This window comes from Falco punctatus, assembly GCF_963210335.1.
Source record: "Falco punctatus genome assembly, chromosome: 8".
Classification (NCBI taxonomy): domain Eukaryota; kingdom Metazoa; phylum Chordata; class Aves; order Falconiformes; family Falconidae; genus Falco; species Falco punctatus.
In genome coordinates, this window is record NC_137588.1 from 56,507,546 (window position 1) to 56,531,015 (window position 23,470).

Below are 23,470 nucleotides of genomic sequence, written 5' to 3' on the forward strand. Positions count from 1 at the left end.
GTTACTCGGCGGTCGGGGGGTGGGGCGCGGTCGGGTGGGGCGTGGCCTGGCCTGGCCGGACCGCGCCGCCGCTGCTCGCCATGGCGCCCGCACTGCGTGGCCGGGGCGAGAGCGCTTGGTACGCGCCCGGTGTCGGGCGGCGGCGGCGCGGGGCCGCGGCGAGCGTTGGTCCAACGCCCGCAGGCGGCAAACGGCCGCGGCGGGATGGAGCGGTGGCTGAGGGAGCCCCCGCTCCGCCCCAGGGCTGCCCCGGGGCCCCGCCGGCGCCCCCCGCCGCCCCGGCCGCAGGGGGAGGCGCAGGGTCCCCCCAGGGTGCCGCACATCAAAGTGGAGGAGCCCGAGCCGGGGGAGGCGGGGGGCGGGCTGAGGTGCTTCCCGGCGCCCTGGGAAGGTCGGGAGGCCCTCGGCTCCGTCCGGAGAGAAATGGCCCATGAGCGGGGCGGCGGTGGGAAGGAGCCGCGGGAAGCCGTTGCTGTCAAGGTGGAGCCGCCCGACGTGGCCCTTGAGCCCCGCGGGGTGAGGGCAGGAGCGGGCGCTGGCCCCGCTGCCCCCCCGTGCGGGCCTGCCCGTGCCGGCACCGACGAGCGCAGGGTGCAGCCGTGTGAGGGGCTGGGGGTCCCCCCTGGAGATCAGAAGGTCGCGGGTGTGCGCCAGCCCTTGGCTCCGGGGTCCCGCACACAAGGCCCTCTGCTGCCGGTGAAGCCAGTGGCGCTCAAAACAGAGTCTTTACCGGAGCCTTCAGTAAAGATCGAAACTAAAAATATTCCCTTCACAGTACTGCCCTCCGATTCAGGTATTGTGTTAATGAGAGCTCGCCGGGGTTCGGTGAGTGGCACGCAGGTGGCAGGTTATCGGACAGAACACTAGTAGTGCAAAGGTTCTGTCAGAAAACCATCCCTTCGGCTGGACCTCAGCTTCTACAGCTCTTCTTCAGCATGAGACTTAAACGCACGGGAGCAGAGAGCTCTCTAGGGTTTGTTAAAGTCAATGTTTTGTCCATTTGCTCCCTGACTACGTTAAACCCCTTATAAGAGTGTTCGGAGTTGCACTGGGTTGTGACTGCAAGTTTAAGGTCAGGGATCTGCTTGATTTTTAAAGCTGGGAAGCATTCATACACCTCTCTGAGAAAATCTGGACACATTACAAGAGGAACATTTTGGAACAGCAGGATTAGAAGCTTACTTTTTTGAAAGGGATCTAGGCTTTCAAAATTCATTACTTAAAAGTGAGGTCTCAAAGACTGGAAGACTTTTGTTCTTCATTGATAATGTGAAGGAGTTCATTTCGAAGGCTTTTCCAGAGAGGAAACTGCTTTCTCAGGGATCAGTTGAGTTGTGAGGGGCCTGGGGTTCATCGTGTCACCAGCTCAATTTAAATGCTGTCATGTTTACAAAGAGCCAAAGCTGAGTATCATCTAGCAGTCATTGGTAACGCAGGCTCCTCCAGCAAAACGAGTGTTCAAATCTGAGAAAAAGGGGACGGGGGGACACCAACCAGAAACCCAGAACAGCAACAACCTCAGCTGAGAAGCCAGGGACTGCACAGGTCCCTGCCATACCATCATTAGATCTGGTCCCTGCATCGCTAGGGCTTGGGGTAGATAGTTCTGGTGGTGATGACAAATTTGTAGTGGTGGTCTATGCTATACAATGTTTACGTTATAAATTCAGAAGTTCATAAATTCTTAAGAAAACAATCTAGCCAAATGAAATCCAAACCAGTGTGCTAGGAGTCCCATATGCTGCCTTTTTTTTTTTTTTAAAAAAAAAAAAAAAAAAAGTAACAAACCCCAGGTAAATGATTAGGTAAATGACTCCTTATGCAGGATTCCTTATGCAGCGGTTCACTGAAGGTTAGTGGAGGATACTCCCTTAGCCTTAGTTATTTTTCTAGGAACTTCTCTCCAAATGTGCACCCAGTTTTATGTGTTCCAAAGCTCTAGTGATTCTTTTGACTGTTGCCAAATATCCTTTTGATGTACTATTGAATGTAACCTGTATTCCATATATTGCCTGGAAGATGATCATCTTTCCTCATTTGTTGCATAGGCATGCCAGATGCTCCATTTAGCAAGGACAAAAGTGGCCATGTAAAGCGTCCAATGAACGCATTTATGGTGTGGGCTAGGATTCATCGACCTGCCCTAGCAAAAGCTAACCCAACTGCCAATAATGCAGAAATCAGTGTTCAGCTTGGATTGGAGTGGAGCAAACTGACTGAAGAGCAGAAGCAGCCCTATTATGATGAAGCTCATAAAATACAACAAAGGCACAGACAAGAATTTCCTGGTAAACATATTTATTTACCTGAATGCTTTAGAAGTGCAAGAGTTTTTGAAAAAGAATTCATCTCTTTCATTAGAACAAGTAATACAGTTAGAAAAAAATTACAAAAATTTCAAGCACACAGTCCTTCTGTCAGCCTTCTAGTGCCTGAAAACATATTAATTTTTTTAAAGCATCCAAAATGGTGTTTGATCCTTCATAGCCTCTAATGTTTCTTATGGTCTTAGACCACCACAGCTGCAGCAGCTCTTCTGAATGCGTTAGTCTATTGGCCAGATAGCAAGTTTATTGTGAACATGGCCTGCTGCATCATTTTACATGCTCCAAAAAGAGCTGCCCAGGTGGCCTGTGGTGACACATCCATTCCTTAAAAGCAGGAAAGGGAAACGCCACGGGAAGCACAAATGGCATTGTATTCTGTGGGATTCTTCAGTGTGTAGACTTGGGATTCCCAAATAACAGTGTGGAAGATGTTGTTTCTCAGCCTTTTGTGAAAAGGGTTAAAAATTTGTACCCTTCACAAACTCCTTTCTCCATAACACTGCAGTTCAATAAAACAGAGCCCAAGTACTTTGAACATGCTTTTTAAAAGCTGATGGGATATCAGGTGTTGTGGTCCTTTCTCTGTTGTCATAATCCTGCTAGTTCATTATTATGGCTAATCCTGGTAAAATCTGACTAATCTTTCATAAACAAGGAAAAGAAAGAACAGCACTCTCCCTCTCTCATTGCACCCTTCAAAGAAGAAAAGAAAAAAAGCATCTTCTTTAAAGTTACATTAAGAGTTAGCCTGTGTAAGAAACTGAGCTGCTCAGTGTAAATTCGTATTTATACATCTCGTAAGGCAAAGGCAAACACACTCCTCCAAAATCTATACAGGGTTCCTAATGGGTCATGTTTTCCATTATCTCCTGTAACCTGTGGGGATATGTGAGACTTAAGGGGTTAAGGAAACAATCAGGAAAGACCCACATTTTGAATACAGTCATGGTTTATTTCTGCGCTGAAAGCCCATGGTACAGCGTCATGTTCCCCTTAACCTGCTTTCCTCAGCTGTGCCACATCCCCCACTGTTCTGTATTTCTTTCACTCACGGTTACTATTTAGTAACAGAAACTATGCCCAAATACATCTACTTTATTTCCACCTCTGATGAAATGCCCGATTTGCTAGCTCGCTGAAACAAATGGAGTACTGCCATTGACTATATGAGCCGTTGCTGAACTCATTGGTTTGACACGTCTGCATCTTTTTTCGTCTCTGACAGGTTGGGTTTATCAACCACGACTAGGCAAAAGGAAGCGTTTTCCACTCCCCGTTTCTACTGTATTTTCCAGCACTTCTCAGAGTATCGTCACTACAAATCCAGGTGGCATTTATCCCTTCCAGTCACCTGCTTTGTCTGTATTCATCCCCAATGTTAAGAACAGTATTGGACATCCACCCTGTGAGTTTTCAGGAATTAATTATTTTAAAAATTCAGAATTTACCTACTATAGTAAAAGTTATACATACGCTGCATACAGTCAGAACAACTTCTCACTTTCTTGACATCACTGTTTCTACCAGTCCTCTGCAACACACCTCTGCCTCTTGGTCTCTACCTACTGTTTCCTCAGCCTCTTAAACTCTTCTCCCACAGATCCTTGGTATTGTCTTTGTAGTTCCTGGTTCCCTCCTCCTACCTCCTGATCTTTTTGGATCTCAATTGCTTCCTGTTAAGCTACAGCTGTTTCTTTTTCTTGTTCTGTCTCCACCTCACATTCATCCTACCTCACCAGCTCTAACTGCACTAGTGCTCAAACCCTCCCTACCAAGCCTGAAAAAGCTCCTTAGCTTAGTCCATGGTGCCTCCACCCTGGTGTTAGTGTCCCTTGGGGCACCATTGCTTGAGAGTAAATGCTCAGCAACTTGGATTGCTTGCAAGAGACAGCAGACAGAATTGTCAACAAGGTCATCAGAAGGGAAGTCAGTAGAGTGTTAGTGCTTGCTGCAATATTAAAGCAGTCACTGAATCTGAACAAGACATTTTTCATTTGCATATTTTCCATGAAGAGTAACTTGGGTATCTATGCACATCTGGAATAGTTCTATATGCAGTTGCTATGAACTTGCACATACCCACAGTTTGAGCATATGTAGCTGAGCTTTTATACAAAAAAAAATATAGTTACATAAGGAATGCATTAAAAAGGTGCACCTAACCTGGAAGGCTTCTCCTTTTTATAAGAAGCCAATATGGGCAGTGAAATAGGGTGCAGCCTGAGAGCCCTCAGTCAGGTGTAACAACTGACCTGCATATTTTGTAGTGAAAGAGCTCTGACTCTGTCAGTGCATGGACAGCGGATTTCAGCAACAAATAGTTTAGATCCAGGCAATGGCATTTTTCTCTTTAAGCATTACTGACATGGGCTGCTCTCTTTATAATGAGACAAGAGAATGAAGTGACTTTACGCTGTGTGGTAGTGTTAGCCAGGGAACAAAAAACCCGTCTACACGAAGTAGATAAGCAGGCACTTCTGTATTGCAGCACTGGGTACTTGGTGGAATCTCCACAAATCAAGTATGCCTATGCCAATTTCACCATTACATTTATACACAAAATTTACAAAGTAGCACCCTCCCAGTTACAATGATTGGTTGGCAATTTGCACATAATTATAATATCTGCTGTGTCAGCCTCTTCAGTTACTACGCTTGCACAGAGGAAGGGTCTTCACCTGGGCAAGGGTCTTCCTGACCTGTGGGTGTGTTCTTTACTATTACAGTGAAGGTAGTTCAATTTGGGACACCTTAAAAGTAAGTTTTGTTGCCAAGTTGGATGGCCAGGTATCTACCTTGCCAAGTCGTCCAATAACTCATCCTATACACAATAGAACCCAGGTGCTCTGGTTATGGTCCAGAGAATAAGGACTTCAAGTAACACAGCCTCAAATGACAAGTAGCACAGCAGCCCTTACATCACTGGTTAGGAAGTATTAACATAATGGTAACGTAGAGGCTGGTCTCTTAAAAAATCAAGATGTTCCTATAGCTGACTGTTTCACAAAATATAGAAAGATTCAGTCAAACTTTCTGCAAGTTTTAAAGACAATCCGCAACAGTAATATTCGGAGATGTAAAAAATGCTCAGCTTTGTTCTGGTGAAGTTCAGAGTTAGTGATGTGATCCTTTCTCAAATCCTTCTGTAAATTGACTGAACATTCTTAGTTTTCTTACTCTGGTGTATTTTATAATGTTTTATTGTCCTCAGATGCTACTATTGTTATCCCAAATCTGGGTTCTTCACCCAGTGTGCAAGAGCCAACCCACACACAGAGTCAAGCTAGTTGTTTACTGAATGTCTGCACAGAGGCGGGTGCTGGGTGGTAACACCACACAGCTAGCCCACCTCTTGACATAGGGTAAAACATTTTATACACTTTGAACAAACGTTGACAATTCCACTTGGTCACACTTAATTCTCATAGGTTCATAGGATCCTCATCTCCATTTAAAGGTACAGTGGTTTGGGGTTTTTTTTGTTTTGGTTTTTTTCACTGCTCATGTTCTGTGGGGAGGGGGCTGTGTTAGTAGGGGGCTTTCCCAGCTGGAGGGTGGATCTCTCAGTGTGCTCATGAGGATGGTTCACACATAGTTCAAGTAATTTTCTGCTTGGTCTCATTAACCATTTGGTTCTCCTTGAGACTGTCTTGTTACCTCTTAGCTTGAGGTATTTATGGTGTCTATTCCTTCTCCCAAGGCTGTTAACTGTTTCTAAGGATTAACTAACATCCTCCATTTTTCAAATTCTTTCTTTTTTTCCCCCACTATACATATTAATATATTTCTTCTGTTTTCTCTTTTTTTAAAAATTAAATATTCTTGTATCACTATGTTTTATTCTGGAATTTACTGTCCTATTGTGGTTGAAATTACTCTTAAATACAAACTGTAAATGTCTAGATGCATTTACGTGCTGTTGACTCAGAATTTAGACTTTTAGACTAGGTAGTGGGATTTGAAAATACTTATGCAATGTATTTTGAAATCTTTCTGTATAAAGGCAGCCCTGTTGACATGAGGTGTTATTTGAGACTGTACATTCAAGCGTAAGTTCTGCAAAATATTTCAAAGTGAAGTTGGCTAGTGAGTACACTCATTGGTGAAACAAATAAGAAAACATATCGGAGAGTAGGGTGTTAGAACTGTTGCTTCTGTTGCTCACTGCTGCTTTGGCACCACACAGTTTTGTTAAGAGTTTGTCTCACTCCAACTCAGCTAGTAGACTTGGAAGGTCTTTTGAGCTTCAGGCACTAAATGCATCCTCCAGCCCCATTCTGTAGCCATATCAGGACAAGATACAGCCCTCACCAGCCTCACAGCCTCAACACTTGCTAGCCAATTCCTTCCTCTTTCACCCTTGCATTTCTGTAGAAGGAAGTTTGAATGTGTGGGCTGCAAACCCATCTGTCAGAACACATACAGGCCAAGTGGTGTATGACTGAGTTGCAGGGAAGTAATGCTAGAAAGTGTTTTGGGAGAAACGGTTCTGGCTCTGGGTGTTGTTTGCTACACTGCTGTTTATGAAATCTCTCGTGTTTGATAAGTAACTGTTCTGTTTCCTAAAGGTGAGCCTCCGTCTGCCAGCTGTCTGTCGGCTTCTTCCATTCAACATGCTGGTCCAATTACTCTTTTCCAGACTACTAGTGCAAGCACTGCATCAGTGGCTGTTCCACTTCCAGCTCTGCCCCTGCACCCTGTAATTTCACCACAGCACATTGCTGAACCTGCTCAGATAGCAGGTCTTGATGTATCATTTGGGCTCAATTGCTCTCTGGAAAGACCTACACCAGTTTTCAACAGAAACCCAAGTAACATCACCACCACTATTGGCAGAATTTCTGTCTCTAATAGTGAGCTGCCAAAGGAGTACCCAGGGGTTTCTGTTTTTCCTAGAGGGATACCTCTTCCCCAAACTGCCCCTTTTCTTCACTCACAGCTCTATGAGCCTCCTCGCACCCATCAGCCAGCCAGTCTATTTGGAATGCCTCCTCAGTTTTCATTTTACCACCGTTACTTTGTACCTGGACCGCAGTATTTCCCCTCAAGGTAATGAAACCCTTTATTTCAATACCAGTAAGAACAAGTGCTAAAAGGCAGAGAGTCTTTTGACTTGCAGAAAACAGATGGAGTATTCAGAAGGAAAGGTGCTCTTCCCTTCCTACAGCTCTTGTGTGGTGGGACCTGCTGGCCTGAGGCTGCTTGTAATACATGCCCAGTTATTGAAGGCTCCATAGTATTATTGCAGTAATTGGCACTCCCAAGCCCACAGTAAATAGAAGTATCATCTTTCCACTTTATGCATCTAAGTGCAGTTGATTTCCACAGAAAAACATTAGGTAGAGATAGTGTAAATATATTTTGAAAATGATCGGATAGAATTAAAGTAGGTGTGTGAGATGTCTCCTGGGTACTATGATCGCAGCTATCATAACTACCAATATTTCTGAAATCCAACCTGGTGGGAAATGTCTTCACCATTCTTATGTAAGTAGCAGCTCCTGGTTTTTCCTCAGCAGTCTCTGAGCAGTCAATCAGAGATTGCTTGATCAAAGAATTCACAGGCTAACAAATGCAATATCACATGGGTATTTCCTAAGCTAACCATGCACAGAAAGCACCAGTGCCCTCCCAGCAGCAGATGTGCTGCTCAAATGCAAGTCATCTGATGGCCTGCTGAGGCTTGTTCTTTGTAAGGCATCATTTTTCTTTCCTGACTGTGCAATATCTAACATGACAAATTATGACAACTATTAGACTTAAATTCCACCCATTTATACACTGCTCATTCCTACTAATAGCAGCAACCATTATGTTCCTATGGTGATAAGACTAGCCAGTCATTAATTAGGGCTGTTGATGACCCATCAAACTAAAAAGAACTTTATGAGCTGGTAAGCACAATACAAGACATTTCTATTTTTGAGGTCCTTTAAAGAAACAGAGGACACATTCCCAAAATTGCTAAAGATGAACTTTTCTTAGCCCTTGGTCTCTGCAATTAGACCATTTTGTGAGGCCTCTGAGGGAGAGGAGTGTTTTGTACCATAAAAGACTGTTCTGAGTTTACACATTAATGAACTTCTGAAGGCTGACAGCTTTGCTAATGCCAGGATCTTTATAATGCAATGATCTGTAAGTTTGTATTCCTATAAATTTATTTATTGTATACAAGAATCAGAATTTCTGAGTAGCACTGGCAGTAAAAATGTATGCATGCAGTTTTATGCACTAAAAATTTAAATATTAGATTGGAAAGATGAATAGTTTCCTTGCAACCTCAATAGACATTGTATTAATGCCTTTATAATGTCTGCAATATAGAGCTCTATTACTTCTTCATATGCTGTTTTATTAACAATGTAGTGAATTTCTGTAACATTGTGTAAATTACAATATGTGTGCCACTCCGCATCAGAATAAAAATTCAGACTTCTGACACTGGAGGAATACAGTTACATTTGACATAGTAATTTCCTGCAATCTACTATGTGGTTGCTTGTTAAAAATGTATCACTGTATATTCTTTAAATAGTAACATTGACAACCACATATTTGGCACAAGGATTCTTCTGTCAGTTTCCTGTTTGGTAACGTAACAGATGCAAGAGTTCACTCAAAAGACTAAATAAGAGCGTTTATCCCAGCTCTGTCACAAATTTTGGCATACAGAAATAACACAAACTGAGTTTTGATGCTTTGTTTTACTATTTTGAAGTACATTGGTTAACATACTGCAGGCTTATCAGATGCTGGCTTATCCATGATGCTATTTCATTGATAAATACCATGGGTTTGTGTGTTTGTTTTCAAAGCAATGTCAAGCATGCAGCTAGCATGAAGAGCTGCGTATGCAGAGACATGGAATCTGTGCATGACTCTTGTTAGGACCCTAGTGTTGAAATTAGGCATGGTTTAAAGTATGCATGTTTTGAATATTCCAGCAGGATAAGCTGACTAGCATAGAAAATTGATGTCATTCTGCTTTTTTTTAGTTGATGGAAGTCCAGGCAATGTGCATTTCTGAAAGCCAACTTTCGATCTCTTTTATCTGCAGCATATGCCCATTCAGCCGACCTCCATTTGCCTGTGGGAATTTCTCCAGCTCAGTGCCTGAATGCTTTGGCTTTTATAAAAACAGGTACCAAAGACAGGAGGTGATGTTTTCTGCTATGGATGAAGGCTATCCTTTCAAGCAATCCCCAGAAGAAAGTACACGTCAGAACCAACGCAGCTCTGAGAGCCTTCAAGTAGTGCCCTGTCACAGCAGCTACAACCAGGAGCAGTATTTAAGCCCCCTACAACAGCTGGATGTTGACGTAGTGAGGGAGGTTTTATCACCATACAGGCCACCTACTCCCTCCACCAGCCGCATAGTCAATGTAACTGACACCGATGAGGAAGAAGAAGTAAAGTTGTTGCAAGCATTGTAATTTTTAAAACGAATTATAATCCAGAGAAATAGAGAGTGGGCAAGAAATGTTTTCAGTCAGTATGTTCAATGGAAAACGGTAACTTTGAAGAGTTTGATGATCTGCTAGTATTTTAAGAGATTGCATGCAGATCTGGGGAGGTCAAAAGCCTCTGGAGTTTTTCCTGCTTCATCAGGGCATTGTTTGGGTCAGAAAAGCACTTAACACAGGAATTTAGCCTTAAGCATGTGATAATGTGCTTTCCTGAGGAGAGATGTATTTAAGTGCATCCTTTTAATGCCCAAATAGGCATTCTGATGGTATTTGTCATAATTCTGTAGGTATTACTTAGGAGTTTTAGCAAGTGAAATAGTTCTGGTTTATGACTTTAATATAATTCTTAACTGCAGTAAAATATTTTAAGGCCTGGAGAGTGAAGTCAAGAATGATTCAGCAATGCTTTGTATTTTTTCTTTGATGAGACAGTTTTAATGTGGTTATTCTTAACTGTAGTCTGTATTTGTGGTACAACTGTTGTATCATACATGGAAAACTTAGATCAGTTTCAGTAATATCTTGGTCTGCAACCAGTTCCATTAATAAAAGGGGGATTGTCCAGAAGGTATGGCGAGGCATGGTAGCACCCAGAGAGAGGAAAATGGATGGCATCTGGCCCTGTGACTTATACTAGTGGGCTGTGACTTGATCCCTGAGCATAGTTATATTGTAAGGAATTCTCCAGAGACTACCAAATTCTCTGAAGAATATCAAAGGCTTTTAATGGAGAGAGTATCTGTGCTGAACTTGGAGAGTAATGAAATTCAGAACTTTTTGGCCAAACTTTGTAATTCATGTTAGTAACCTTTTTTTCTTTCTCCCTTGCTTTGCGGAATAGATGGTTATTTTCCTCCGGGAATCCTGTTATTTTGCTGTTGTATTTGAATAAACTAATCTGAACAATGTATCCCTAGTGTTTAATTTTAAACCAAAGCCTTGGAACTGAGTGGGGACAGCCAAATCCTAATTTGTGTAATACAGAGACTTCCTGCGCAGCTAAACTGCATATGCCTAGAATGACAAGCTGAAGTAACTTTTTCACACAATTTGGGCTATTAATACTAGTGTGTGTATATACGTGTGTCTTAATATTTATCATTATGTAAATCCAGCTACCACAAGAATACGGGAAGAACTGAAAGCCATGGGCAGAGAAGTCAGTCCGTGCTGGGCTGCCAGGGGCTGCTGAGGAATGATTCAGAGGAAGCTACATCAACCGCCTCATGTAGGACATCCTGCATTTTATGGGTTATCACACTGGATCTGTTGGACCCCAAGTGTCCTCTCAAACCTGAGGCTTCGGCCCCCGATGTCCGTTGAGACTACATTATTGATAAAGACAGGTACAAATGAAATCTCCTTATGCCTCAAAAAATCCTAAGCCAGTGTAGAGTAGATATCCTCTGGGATCTTTGCATTTTAAGTTTTCAGTCTCATATCAACATTTTTATTATGCTTTTCTGCTTCTGTGGGCTCATAACTCCATTTTCCAAGTCCAAGATCAAAACCTCTCATTTGAGACCTACTTTTTTGTAGTTAAAGAACACATTTTGTAGTTAAGGAACACAAAAGCATGAGTAAATCCTGTCTACCCTACTACACATTGCAATTGTGTTGTAAATAGGCCCCTGCTCCCACTGCATCTGCAGTGCAGATGGATCCTTAAGAGGAAAGTCTTATAAATAGTATAAAATGCCTGTTTATTTCTAAATTATCTTCTTACTGAAAGCTGATCTGGCCTGCAGGAATGCGTGTGGGCAAATGTGCTAATTCCTACACAATTATCTTTTAGGGTATAAAACAGCTGTTTCTGGGATTATTCTCCAGCTCTAACTTTCTTCTTCTCCAATCCAATTTTCTTTTTATACACTGTGAACTCAGGTGTAAGACATATTTCAATGCACCGGAATCTAGAATGGGTGCTTGCCATGGGTACTACAAATTTACTTCCTTCTATACGTTATATACATATACCTATATGTTTGAAGGGAGGTGCCTCAGGGCTGCCTGGTTGTATGCACCCTGAGCTTGTTGTGCTGATAGATCAGAGTGAGCTTCAGTGGGTCCAGGGATTCAGCATTTGCTGCACAGGATCCATCTGCTAACGGGACCTTTGCTGTTCATGTAGGAAAACACAGTATTATACCCTCAGTAGATACCTGTTCTGTTTAATACTGTCACTGAAATCGGGAATAAGAAAACTCCTTAACACCAAGGCAGGATTAAGAAGCAGGCATTCCTTTATTGCTGTGCTGGGTGCACGGGGGATCTTTCCACCTAACGTGCATACCGTATGTTATGTTTTGACGAGATTATATAGACCATACATATGTTTATACATTAGATTTCTCAGAAAAATCATACATATGCATTCAATAGGCAGTAGTATATTAATTAAGCATCACGCATGCTCCTTACAGGTATTTTAGAAAAATTCTGGAGGTCTCAAACAACAGTTGACACTCTAGTTACTGCTGATCGAGAACTGAACCTCAGTTATCTTCCCCTATGTGGACTTGTCTTGACCACAGTTCAACATCTTTTGGCAATTTTGATTTCAGATCCAGCTTTGCAAGAAGATCTTTCGGTTTAGATCTGTCTTGGAATTACTGATTAACCCTCCCTTAACAATCTAATGTTGCACAACTACTGTTTGATAGCAATTATCCATAATAATCATACTGAAACAAACAGTCCACAGTAATTATACTGAAAGGAACAGTACATGGTGACAATACCACTAAATCCAGAAGAAGAGAAAACAGGTTTAAGACATCCTGAATATACTAATGGGAAACAAAATGTAGGGCTGAGCCCTCCCTGAGTGGGTCACAGGCAGGGCCCGTCAGCCCCTTGGCCAGCGTGTGCCCTCCTGCAAGCCCACCACTCGGCGGGACAGAGGGCGCTTGGGACATGAGACAGGTGTATTCTACTCTTGAGATATTTTTTCTTTCTTTGCTGTTTGCCTTAATCTACATTAAAACCCACCTTGCATGCTTCTCAGCTTGAAAAACAAACGAGGTGCAGATTTTCCAGTTTCTTTTGCTCCTGCTGCTCTAAAAGTCTAAAGACATTCAGTAGTGCTGTAGCTGACCAGTTGGTGGGTCGGTAGTTAATGGAAGGTCAGTCTGTTATTTAACTTGAAATTTAGACAAAATATGTAAATATCTATAATGAAAAATGAGGGAACTTGAAAAAAGGAGGATGTTACAGTTAACAGAACACAGCCTTGGGAGAAGGAATAGACACCATAAATACCTCAAGCTAAGAGGTAACAAGACAGTCTCAAGGAGAACCAAATGGTTAATGAGACCAAGCAGAAAATTACTTGAACTGTGTGTGAACCATCCTCATGAGCATACTGAGAGATCCACCCTCCAGCTGGGAAAGCCCCCTACTAACACAGCCCCCTCCCCACAGACTGTGGGAAACCCCCCAGCCCATGGTACCTTTCAATGGAGAGAGGCTTATAAGACCCAGTGAGAATTAAGCGTGACCAGACAGAATCGCAAGTGCTTTTTCGACGTGTATGGGATGTCTGTCCGGTGTGACACGCGGTGAGCAGTGCCCAGGCTCTGGGCGGAGGCTGGTGGGACACAGTGGGTGGTGAGCTGGGCCAGTGACACAGCCCTCCCTGGCCACCTGGGTGGGAGCAGGTTTGCCCGGAGTGGTGTATGGGGTGGACCCAGCATCTGGGTGCTGCTCTGGGTGTCAGGTTGGCTCAGTCCCGAGGATCCGTTTGCTGAGTACACGAAGTCCTGGTAAAGACTTTTTTTTTTTTTTTTTTCCTGGGAAGTAATATAGGTTCCACCTGCTCCGCCGAGATACCTCTTTGCATGCCTTTAGGATGCATCCTGAAAAACTGGAACTGTTTCGGTGGGGGTCCCTTAACTAAAAGAAAATTACACAGCTCCTGTAATAAGTGGTGGCCAGAGTATAAGTTGGGTGGTGGTGAGAAATGGCTGGAAAATAGGACTTCAAATTAGAATACTAATATTGTGTTTAATAATTTTCTGTAGGAGAGTGGGTAACTGGGATGAAGTACTGATTTGAAGGATGATTTGTTCTTTGCATTGTGGGATAATTATGACATAAGAAAGAAATGTAAATTGTTACAGAGCAATCCGAGTGGTACCAATGCGTTGGCTGAAAGTGAACTGAAGACGCAGAGGTGCTGTTAGGCTGGTGGTATTGGGAAGGGCTGTATTAAGAGAAACGAGGAGCTGGAGGATGTTCAAGTGTCAGTACTGCTGCTCAGCCAAGAAGAGGCTAGTACTAATTCGGATGAGCCATCTCCTCAAATGGAAGGGGGAAATTTCTCTCCCATTTCAGGCAGAGCTTGGGCTCAGCCGCCGGTGCTACAGGCACTGCTCCGGCCGGCAGTGGCAGTTGAAGGTTTGCTGGTGTTTGGGCACGTCCCGTTTACCAGCTCAGACTCACTCAATTGGAAAAAATCAATGGGATCATACAGCAATAATCCACACAAGATGTATCAGGGGAATGAATTGTGTTGAATCATAATCCCGTCTGGAGTGGCATGAAAACACTGTTAAACACTCTTTTTACTACACAAGAAAAGCGGTTGGTTTTGGAAAAGGCTGAACAAGACACTCAGAGGCAAAATGCTAACGATGACCCTGCTAGATTTATGCCTAAAACTGATCCAGAATGGGACCCAAATACTGGTGCTGGGAGAGGAATGATTAAACAGTATCAGCAATTGATTTAATATGGCATACAACATGGGGTCCCAAAATCAAAGAAAGTGTTGAAGTTACGTGAAGTTAGACAAGGAAATGATGAGAATCCCTCAGCATTTTACAAGAGGTGGTGTGAAGCAGCTAGAAAATGGACTGATTTAGAGCCTGAAGATGAAACTAATAGGAGAATGTTTAATATATTTTTTTATTGAACAATCAGCTTATCAACTTCAGATGCAAAAAAAAAGATACAGAAAATAGGAGGGGTAGGAGGAATGACAATCTTTCAATTGATAAAAACAACCTATGAAGTATATAATAATCAAGATGAGGTAGAGAAGAAAGAAAGACTAAAAGATCATAAAATGAAGGCTAATTTGTTAGCGGCCATAATTGCTGGGAATTCTGTGAGAGGCAAGCGAAGAGGTGAGGGTATTATTGAGGAAATATCCGAAGTAGAGACGGAGGCCGGGGCTGGAATTCTGAACTGGTTTTAGAAAATTCCATAGGTCTGAATCAATGTGCCTATTGTAAGTAAAGGAGAGGGACACTGGAAAAATGAGTGCCCCAAAAGAAGAACAATTCCCCAAGAAGGGATGACCCCTGAAGCTGATCTGATTCCAGTTCAGCTGGGGAACAAAAGTGTTGATTCCTTGGTGGATACAGGAGCGACATGTTCAGTCGTGACTGGTTGTAAGGGTCCTTCAAGTAACAGCTGCGTGCCACTCGTGGGGGGTCACAGGGAAGTGAGATTTGAAAGGATTTTTAAAACCAATGGAATGTAAAATTTGAAGTAAAACTCTTAACTTGCAAATTCCTCTACATGCCAGAATATCCCTTAGCCCTCTCAGGGCAAGATCTGCTGTGTAAATTCAGAGCACAAATAACTCTCTGATAAGAGAATACAGCTATACCTGCCAAAGGAAACAGCTTGGAAGGCTCAGATTTGGTTATTAATGAAGAAACAATGGGGAGATGTAAACATCCCAGAGAAAACTTTGGATGCTGTAATACCCACTGTATGGGCAACCAACAGAACCTAGAAGAGCAAAGAATGCAGTACCAGCGAAGGCTGAAATAAAACTCAGAGGACAACCAGTAAGAAAAACAGTGATATCCTATTAAGTTAGAAGCTCAGATGGGTTTGGAACCACTAATAAATTATTTTATTCAATGTGGACTATTGAAGGAGTGTCAATGTGAATATAATGCCCCAATCTTACCAGTTAAGAAATCCCAGACTCAAGATTACGTATTGGTGTAATATTTGAGGGAAATTAATCAAATGTACATCAGCATCAGTTGATGTACATCCTGTGGTTCCGAACCCTTATACCTCGTTATCATCTTTATCTAAAAACAATGTCTGTTTTTCAGTATTAGATTTCAAAGATGCCTTCTTTTACATACCCCTGGAGAGGAGTTAAAAACTTTTTATGTTTGGATGGGAAAACCCAACGATGGGACAAAAAGTTCAGCTCTACTGGACTGTGTTACCCCAGGCATTCAGTGACAGCCCTGCTTTGTTTGGTAATGGATTGGGCAAAGATTGGCAAGGTAAAAATTCTTCGGTTACTTTGCTCAATATGTAGATGATAGCCTACTGGGAGCCGTGACAAAACAGGAATGTCAGGCAGCCACCATCAGCTTACTGAATGTCTAAGCACTTGCTGGGTACTGGTATCATGGGAAAAAGCACAAATTTCTCAGCTGACTGTAGAATATCTGGGTTTTGAGATTTCTTAGGGCAAGAGAACATTAGGAACAGAATGAAAAGAGGCAATATGCTGCATAGCCCCTCCAAAATCAAAGAATTCAGAGGATTTTTAGGAATGGCCGGGTGGTGTCGCCTGTGGATGCCAAACTTCAGTTTATTTGCTAAGCCCTCAGATGCTGCTGCCAAAGGGCCTGAAGAAATTCTTGAATGGACCCCTGAGTGCTGTAAAAGCTTTGACGCTACAAAATTGGAACTTATGAGGGCCCCTGCTCTGGCATTGCCAGACCTGGGTAAGCTTTGCACTTTACATGTGTATGAAAAACAACATGTGGCCTTAGGAGTTGTTAACTTCAGTCCCTGGAGACTGGAAAAGGCCGTGGCATACTTCCCTAAGTGATTAGTTGAAGTGAGCAAGGGATGGCCAGCACGCCTCAGAGCAGTGGTGGCAACGGTCTTACTAATTACAGAAGTTTGAAAATTGAATTTGGGACAACCTATTATTGTTTTTGTGCCTCATGCTTGTTCTGGCGGTACTGGTGCAGAAGGGCCATTGCTGGTTGTCCCCGAACAGATTGATTTGGTATCAGGCATCCTTGATTGAACAAGGTGATGTCACTTTGAAAGTGACTTCCATCCTGGATCCTGCCACCCTGTTTCCCGTTAATGAAAATGATGAACTGGAACATGACTGTCTACATGTCATATAACAGGTGTATTCCAGCCAACTGGAACTGAAAGATAGACCCTTAGAGAATCCAGACGGGGAATTCTTCACTGATGGAAGCAGTTTATGGACAACGGGCAGTGGAAAGCAAGGTATGCTGTGGTACCTGAACAAAAGAGCACCTGTACCTCTGGACGCCCCAGTACATACCTCCCAGCCAGGAGATCTGGTTTGTATCAGAACCTGGAAAGATGAACCTTTGAAAGAACGCTGGAAAGGACTATATTTGGCATTAATAATCACATCCACAGCAAGCAAGGTAAAAGGAATAAACTCTTGGATTCACTATACTCCAGTGAAGAGTGCCCCTCTAGAAAAGTGGAAGTCAAGAGAGACTGGACCTTTGAAATTAATATGGAGTTAATGAACTGTACCTGAACTAATTGGAGATCAGTGGTTTATTTAGATTGTGTACAGGGAGAAAAATTTATTGTATTTTGTATTATTAGTAATAATAACAATGTTATTATATCTTCACAAGTATACAGACTTTTTAGAATTAGAAATGAATGAACTACAAGGGGTAACGGTCCTCTTTTACTTGATGTTACCAACACATAAAGGGAACCAGGACAGTCTTTTAAGTCCATGGGACCAGAATGTCCACTCCAAACTAATTGGGGAGGGGATTTTCAAAATTCCTGGCCTGTTCCTGAAGGAAAAGGCTGGTATTGGCTTTGTGGGGAAAAAGGCTAGAAAAATTTTACCAAAGAATTGGGCAGGAATATGTACATTAGGAGCACTAGTTCTGAGCATTACAGTAATGTGAAAATCACATTCTAAAGCCTGGTTGAGAACCTATTTCCAGAGATGTAAAAGAGGCCATAATCCACTGAGAGATGTATAACTTTCCACTCTTTTGCTTGGTGGTTCCTTCTGTGGCTAGGAGTAATTGAATTAGAAAAATCTATTGTAAGTATCTGCAATCATAGAAAAAAGTGGGAATGAAACTGCTTGAGCTACGGTGGCTTTACAACAGGCAGTTAGACCATTAGCTGACATTGATTGCAATTCAAAATTGAATGGCTTTAGATATGCTTTTAGCTTCACAAGGGGGACTGTGTACTGTACCAACTACTGGTTGTGTGTATGTGGATCAAAGTGGATGCATTTCTACTGATTTGAATTAAATTTGGAAATAAACTAAGATTTTTACATGAAACTCAAAAGGTTGATACCTCTAGGATTTAATCACATCGATAAAAAGTTTGTTAAGCATATTGATAATTGGATTGTTAGTGTTTGTATGCATTTAAGTATTGATCCAATGTCCCTGTAAGTGTTGTTTGATGTTGATAACGCAGTGGAGAGATAAGGTGAGACTTATCTAAAGGAAAGTGTTATTAGGTAGTCTCAAAAAGGGGGATTGTAGTCAACTGGCTCACAGATACCTGGTTAATAGGAGCTCAGTCTGTTATTTCACTTGAAATTTAGACAAAATATGTAAGTATCTATAATGAAAAATAAGAAAGAATTTGAAAAACAGAGGATGTTACAAACAGTGAACAAAGCATGGCCCTGGGAGAAGGAATAGGCACCATCGATACATCAAGCTGGGGTATTCTACCCTTAAGTTCACTTGTCTGTAGGAATGAAGCAAAAGTAGCAGCAGTGACCCACCCTTTAAAAAAAGTGTAGGGAGTGCTTTGATATTATTTCCCTAACAGCACATCGGGACAAGCCCTTGTCTAGTACCTGATCATCTTACAGCGTTTCTCCCTCTTTGGCAGGACAGCTGCTCTAGGGCTCTTCCAAGTATTCCCACTGTCCTACACGGGTGGTGGAAAACCAAAGCTGAACAGAATATTCTGAGTCATCCAAAGCTGTTCTCAATGGTTAAGACTCAAAATGAAGAAGTTTGCTGTTGAATCACCAGTTCCCTTCACAGCCTTCCTCTTTTGATCATTTCAAGTTGTCTGAAGGAGAAAAATGATCTGAAAAGTGGAAGATTTCACATTCCACTCAAGTCAGCCAAAGATACAAAATTTTTCATCAGTGTCTGTAATGCAGAGGTTCGGCAGGATAAAGTCTTCTACCTCCTCCTGCTAAAACTTTGATTCTTGGTAACGTTTTCTCCAGTGCCAGCAGGAGTCTTTTCAGAGCAGCTCGTTCAATGAGCTGTCCTATTTCTAAAAAGAGAGTTCCAATAAAATATTACTGAGCTTTTAGTCTGATTCATGTCCAAGTCATTCTCTGCAGAAGTGTGTTTCTTGAACAGGCATTCCCCTCTGTAGATCTTTCTAGTTCCTTCCAGGTGGTTAACTCCTAATTTACTGCGAACATAATGGGAGAATCATCCTCTTTTGCTTTCCAGCTAACAACAATAGTGTTAAATCATTTTGCAAACTGTCAAGTAAGTGCAGAAACCCCACTGCAAAAGCACTCTCACCAGCTTCCCCCTGGGGAAACTGAAACACTCATTTTCAAGCCTACTGAACAACTGCGTGCACCAGCCCTTGCTCTGGGTGCTGCATGGAGGCTGCTGCTGGCAGGTATGACCGTCCCCTGGCCGCAGAGGATGCAACAGGTAAGGGAACAGAGCACAGACCTCCAAATTCCCAGCTGGTACATTTAATCAGGCAGCTGGGATCCTTGAGGAAATGAATCTGTGTAATTCCCAGTTATCTGAAAGCCTGAGCTGGCTCTGTGAATCAGGCAAATGTCCCACTGACTTTGGTAAGAGGTTTTTGAACACGTGGGTACAGGCAGGATCTGACTCATCCTGTTGCCAGAGGCACGTGGCGTTGCACATCTGAGCGCTGTGAATAAGGCTAGAATAACCTGAATCTTTCCATGCAACAACATCTCAGTAATGTGAGCGGTATATCATATATAAATATAGATTAAACTATATATAACAACTGCACAGTCTGTGATTATATTTTTATGGAGGGAGTTTCTAGTGATTATAAATTAAGATATCAATTCTCATATTACCAAGATCCAAAGATAAAAATACCACTATGTAACACATGCAAATATTGCATATATTTGTATGGTACTTGAGTGCTAACAACAATCACAAGTAGATAGTTGTTGGCCTAAGTATTTTACCAATCTTAAAATAAGGCTCCTTTTTTTCCATTTTATCCTTTTTTTTTTGACCTGATCTTCTTTTAGAGAAATATATGGAGCAGTTCCTGTGGAGATTTGTTGCACTGAGAAGATTTGTGACAGTCTTTCACTGCAAATATACATGTTCCTCATCAAAGTATTTTGTTTCCCTTTGGGCAGGCAAAAATTTTATGCAGGGATGAAAGCAGAATTGCTAAATTTGTGTCTAAATTTGGCATGCATTTTTACTTATTTATAATAAGGACACCAACAACAGTGCCGTTGTTTTCTTCTATATTACAGGCAGCTATAAATAAATGGGGGAGTTCACAAAGAAAAACAAGGTTTCCCTTCAAGATACTCCATATGATTAGAAAAGAGCTGAAGTCTGGTCCCTGGATTTTTGATCTGGGAAATAACAGTTGTGCATTGAAAATTTGTGACCTGTCGCAGGCCAGCTGATTTGTCATTTATAGCCTGCTCACCCTGATAGTTCCCCCCAGGTGTCCCCAGGATGCCCTAGCTTTCCTCTGCCAGGGTGATATCAGGGACAAAGTGGCCCTCACAAGATCACAAAGGTTCAGCATATGAAGTGCTGGGGGAGAAGGTGGATGCAGATGCAAGTCATAAGCCAAGACGGTATCTGCAAACAGAAACAGTCACATTTCCTTTGGGCAACTGTGGGAGGAGTCAGCAAAGCCCTTCAGTAAAAGAGAGCTCAGTGGTTTCAATAGCATAAATAAACATCTGGACAAGAGACAAAGTCATTATTATTATTATTATTATCTAGCGAACCTTTATTCTAAATGGAGTATTTCTTTCCTATCAGCCTGATTTACCAATACACTCTGAAATATAGCCAGGTGCAAATTCTCCTCATTTCTTCAGCTGGTTTCCTGGTGGTTCACCTACACAGGTGCTTTATAGAGATGGATGGGAAGGGTTGCATGGATAATGCAGATTGATGGCTGTCTGAAGAGTGTGACAAGGAGGTAATGCCTTTGCCTGCCACTCTGAGCTGACCCCATAAAACCACATCAGTCCGCCCTCACAGCCTTGCTCATGTAGCTGCAGTTGAGCTGGGCAGGAGTCACAGCAGGGACATATGAGAAGGCAGCTGCTTTTCACGGGCTCAGTGTGTGTGAGGAGCATCTACAGCACCATGGAGCTCAGGGGTTCACGGCCGGTAACCAAGTCAGCATGGCCCCACTGACTTGGACTCTCCTATTCTGGTGCCACCCTGCCCCCCCACCAGAGCTGCCCCAGCAGCGAGGCACTGTGGCTGGCAGTCCTCTGGGTGCTCATCTCCCTGAAGGACAGAGGACCAGCAAAGAGATGATGTGTGGATGTCAACCCGTGGCTCAGCCCTGAAGGATGCAGGAAAAGACAGGGATGCTTCTTTGGGAGCGGCATGGGAGTAAGCGGATATATCCTTGAAGGGCAGTACAGGGAATATGAGCTGTGGATGCTGCCAAGCCCTTCCCCAGGCCCAGCCCCTCCATCTGCCTTAAGGGCAGAGAGGCAGCGAACATCTTTTTGCCTCTACCCTTTTACATGGGCACATAAAGATCTATCCTATAGCCCTTCAGCTGTCCGGGGACAATGCATTTCCCAGGTGCAGAGGGATTTAGGATGCCTCTGGAACCACAGGTTCGGCTGTGAATGGTTCGACTGGTTAGGATTACACATAGATATAACATAAATAAATAAGCAACTAAAGCGATGGCACAGCTCCTACAGGAGCCGCTTGGCAATGATGTAGCAGCTTCCTGCCACCACGTTTCCCCTCTTTGCCAGCTTTGGAGGGAAGCACAATGGATTTCTGTGCTGGGAAAAGAGCTGGGAAGGGGAAAGACACTGCAGCGGGAGCCCCGGGGTGTGCCCGGGCTGCCCCCTGCCCCGGGCACAGCGCAGCCCCGCACCCCGCCCCGCCGGGCACAGCCGCTGTCGCATCCGGGGCGCATCCCCGCGGTGCTGTGGGGTGTGTGTGTGTGGGGGTGGGTGGGGGTGGGTGGAGGAAGAAGAGAAGGAAGAAGAGGAGACACCCCCCGGGCAGGGGGCTGCAGGGGCGGATTGCGGGCCGGTGGTGGGAGGGGAAAGCCGCGCCGGAGGTTTTATACGCGGGGCGGCGGCGGCGGAGCGCCGTCTCCTGCCCGGAGCCATGCGGGGCCGGGGGCTGCTCTGCGGCATCGCCCTCTCGCAGCTGCTGCTGCTGCTGCTGTCGCCGCCGCCCCGTGAGTGTGAGGGTCCGGCGGCATGAGCTCCCCGGGGGGGGTGGTGGTTTGGGGGGACGACCACCCTCCTGCTTCTTCTACAAGCCGCGCGGAGCTCTCCCCTCCCGCCCTGGCTTTGGGGTGTTTAACCCCTTGGGGTGCGGATGGGGTCGGGTTCCTGAGCAGCCCCTGTTGTGTCCCCGCAGGTGCTGGGGCCGGCGCGGAGCCGCAGTCCGAGGTGGTGGTGCCGCACTGGGCAGCCCTGGGGACCCCCAGCAGCGAGAAGGTAGGTGGCGCCCAGCGCTGTGTGTGCTGTTTGCGGGACCCTCCCGGGGGGCTGCGATTGCTGCTTGCGCTGAGCCCTGTGCCAAGAGCCAGAGAGCCCACCTGCAGCCCGGGGGCGAGCCCGGGGGGCTGATCTGGCCTGGGGGGTGCTCCAGTGCCTGGCCCCCATCGTCCCAGCGGCTGGGAAGCGCTGGCCCTCTGCCATGCCTTAAAACCTACATCGGGACCACCTGCGCCCTGTGCCAACAAAACGGGGGGGGAGGGGGCAGACGATGCGCTCAGTGGTGCTTGGGGAGCAGCCGGGTAGAGGCATCCGCTTTAGGAGAAGGTGTCACAGCTGTGAGGATGCTTGACTGAGAAAAGCCACCCAGCATCTCAGGTATGTCTCACTGTGGCTTAGATGCCACACGCGTGGAGACAGATCGCGCCCCTGCTTCCCGTAAAGTGGGGGCTGGAGCGGTGTGGCACCCTGCAGCCATGCTGAGACCCACCGAGGTGCTGGGCTTCAGCCTCAACCACAAACCGCAGCTCGACTTCCCAGCCTCTGCATTGCCACAATCAAGAAGTTATCAGTTGCCTAATCAAATGAAAGAGGAAAATCCAGATGGTGTTATTTACGTTGTGAACCAGAAAAAGGAAGCTGCAGCGTTATACTATACTAGAGAAAAATCATGGTGTCTCCCCATAAGTGGTGTTATTTTGGGGTTTATGTCTTCTCCTTATGATGAGACTTGATATAGCTTTTAATTGTGCCATGTTAAAAAAAAAAAAAAGCACTACTATGACTCTCTCCTGATCTTAATTCTCTTTTTAAAATGTTCTTGCAGTGCTGGTTGGAAGTTTTCATTCTCTCTGTTATTGATAGTGACCCAACTACATCTGGACAGCATTTTCCCTTGCACAAATTTGCTGGGTCTCAGGGGTCGTACTTAGTTTGTTTCAGGCAAGTTCCTGTTGGCTCTAAAACCTGTGTTAACAAAG

General features: G+C 44.1%; 2 protein-coding genes across 5 annotated transcripts in view; both read left to right on the plus strand.

Moving 5' to 3' along the window:
• The first annotated feature begins 45 nt into the window (after positions 1-45).
• Positions 46-13,318, plus strand: SOX30 (SRY-box transcription factor 30). Its single transcript, XM_080398628.1, has 5 exons — positions 46-793; positions 2,049-2,288; positions 3,553-3,732; positions 6,896-7,376; positions 9,385-13,318. Exons 1-5 carry the CDS (start codon positions 205-207, stop codon positions 9,758-9,760), a joined length of 1,866 nt encoding a protein of 621 aa, XP_080254754.1. The 5' UTR covers positions 46-204; the 3' UTR covers positions 9,761-13,318.
• A 5,964-nt stretch (positions 13,319-19,282) lies between these two features.
• Positions 19,283-23,470, plus strand: part of ADAM19 (ADAM metallopeptidase domain 19) — a 37,404-nt gene continuing 33,216 nt past the window's right edge. The window contains exons 1-2 of one of the 4 annotated variants that reach the window (XM_080398617.1): positions 19,283-19,464; positions 22,411-22,490. In XM_080398617.1, the coding sequence (XP_080254743.1) occupies positions 19,410-19,464; positions 22,411-22,490 (135 nt within the window). In that variant the 5' untranslated portion in view covers positions 19,283-19,409. The other 3 variants (XM_080398614.1, XM_080398616.1, XM_080398615.1) reach the window with 3 other exon arrangements.

Excerpts from the sequence above, each read along its gene's own strand:
- SOX30 (XM_080398628.1), top strand. The coding sequence starts at position 205 with ATGGAGCGGTGGCTGAGGGAGCCCCCGCTCCGCCCCAGGGCTGCCCCG. Across the intron at positions 3,733-6,895 it reads CAGTATTGGACATCCACCCT|GTGAGCCTCCGTCTGCCAGC; the intron begins GTGAGTTTTCAG and ends TGTTTCCTAAAG. Across the intron at positions 7,377-9,384 it reads CCGCAGTATTTCCCCTCAAG|CATATGCCCATTCAGCCGAC; the intron begins GTAATGAAACCC and ends TTTTATCTGCAG.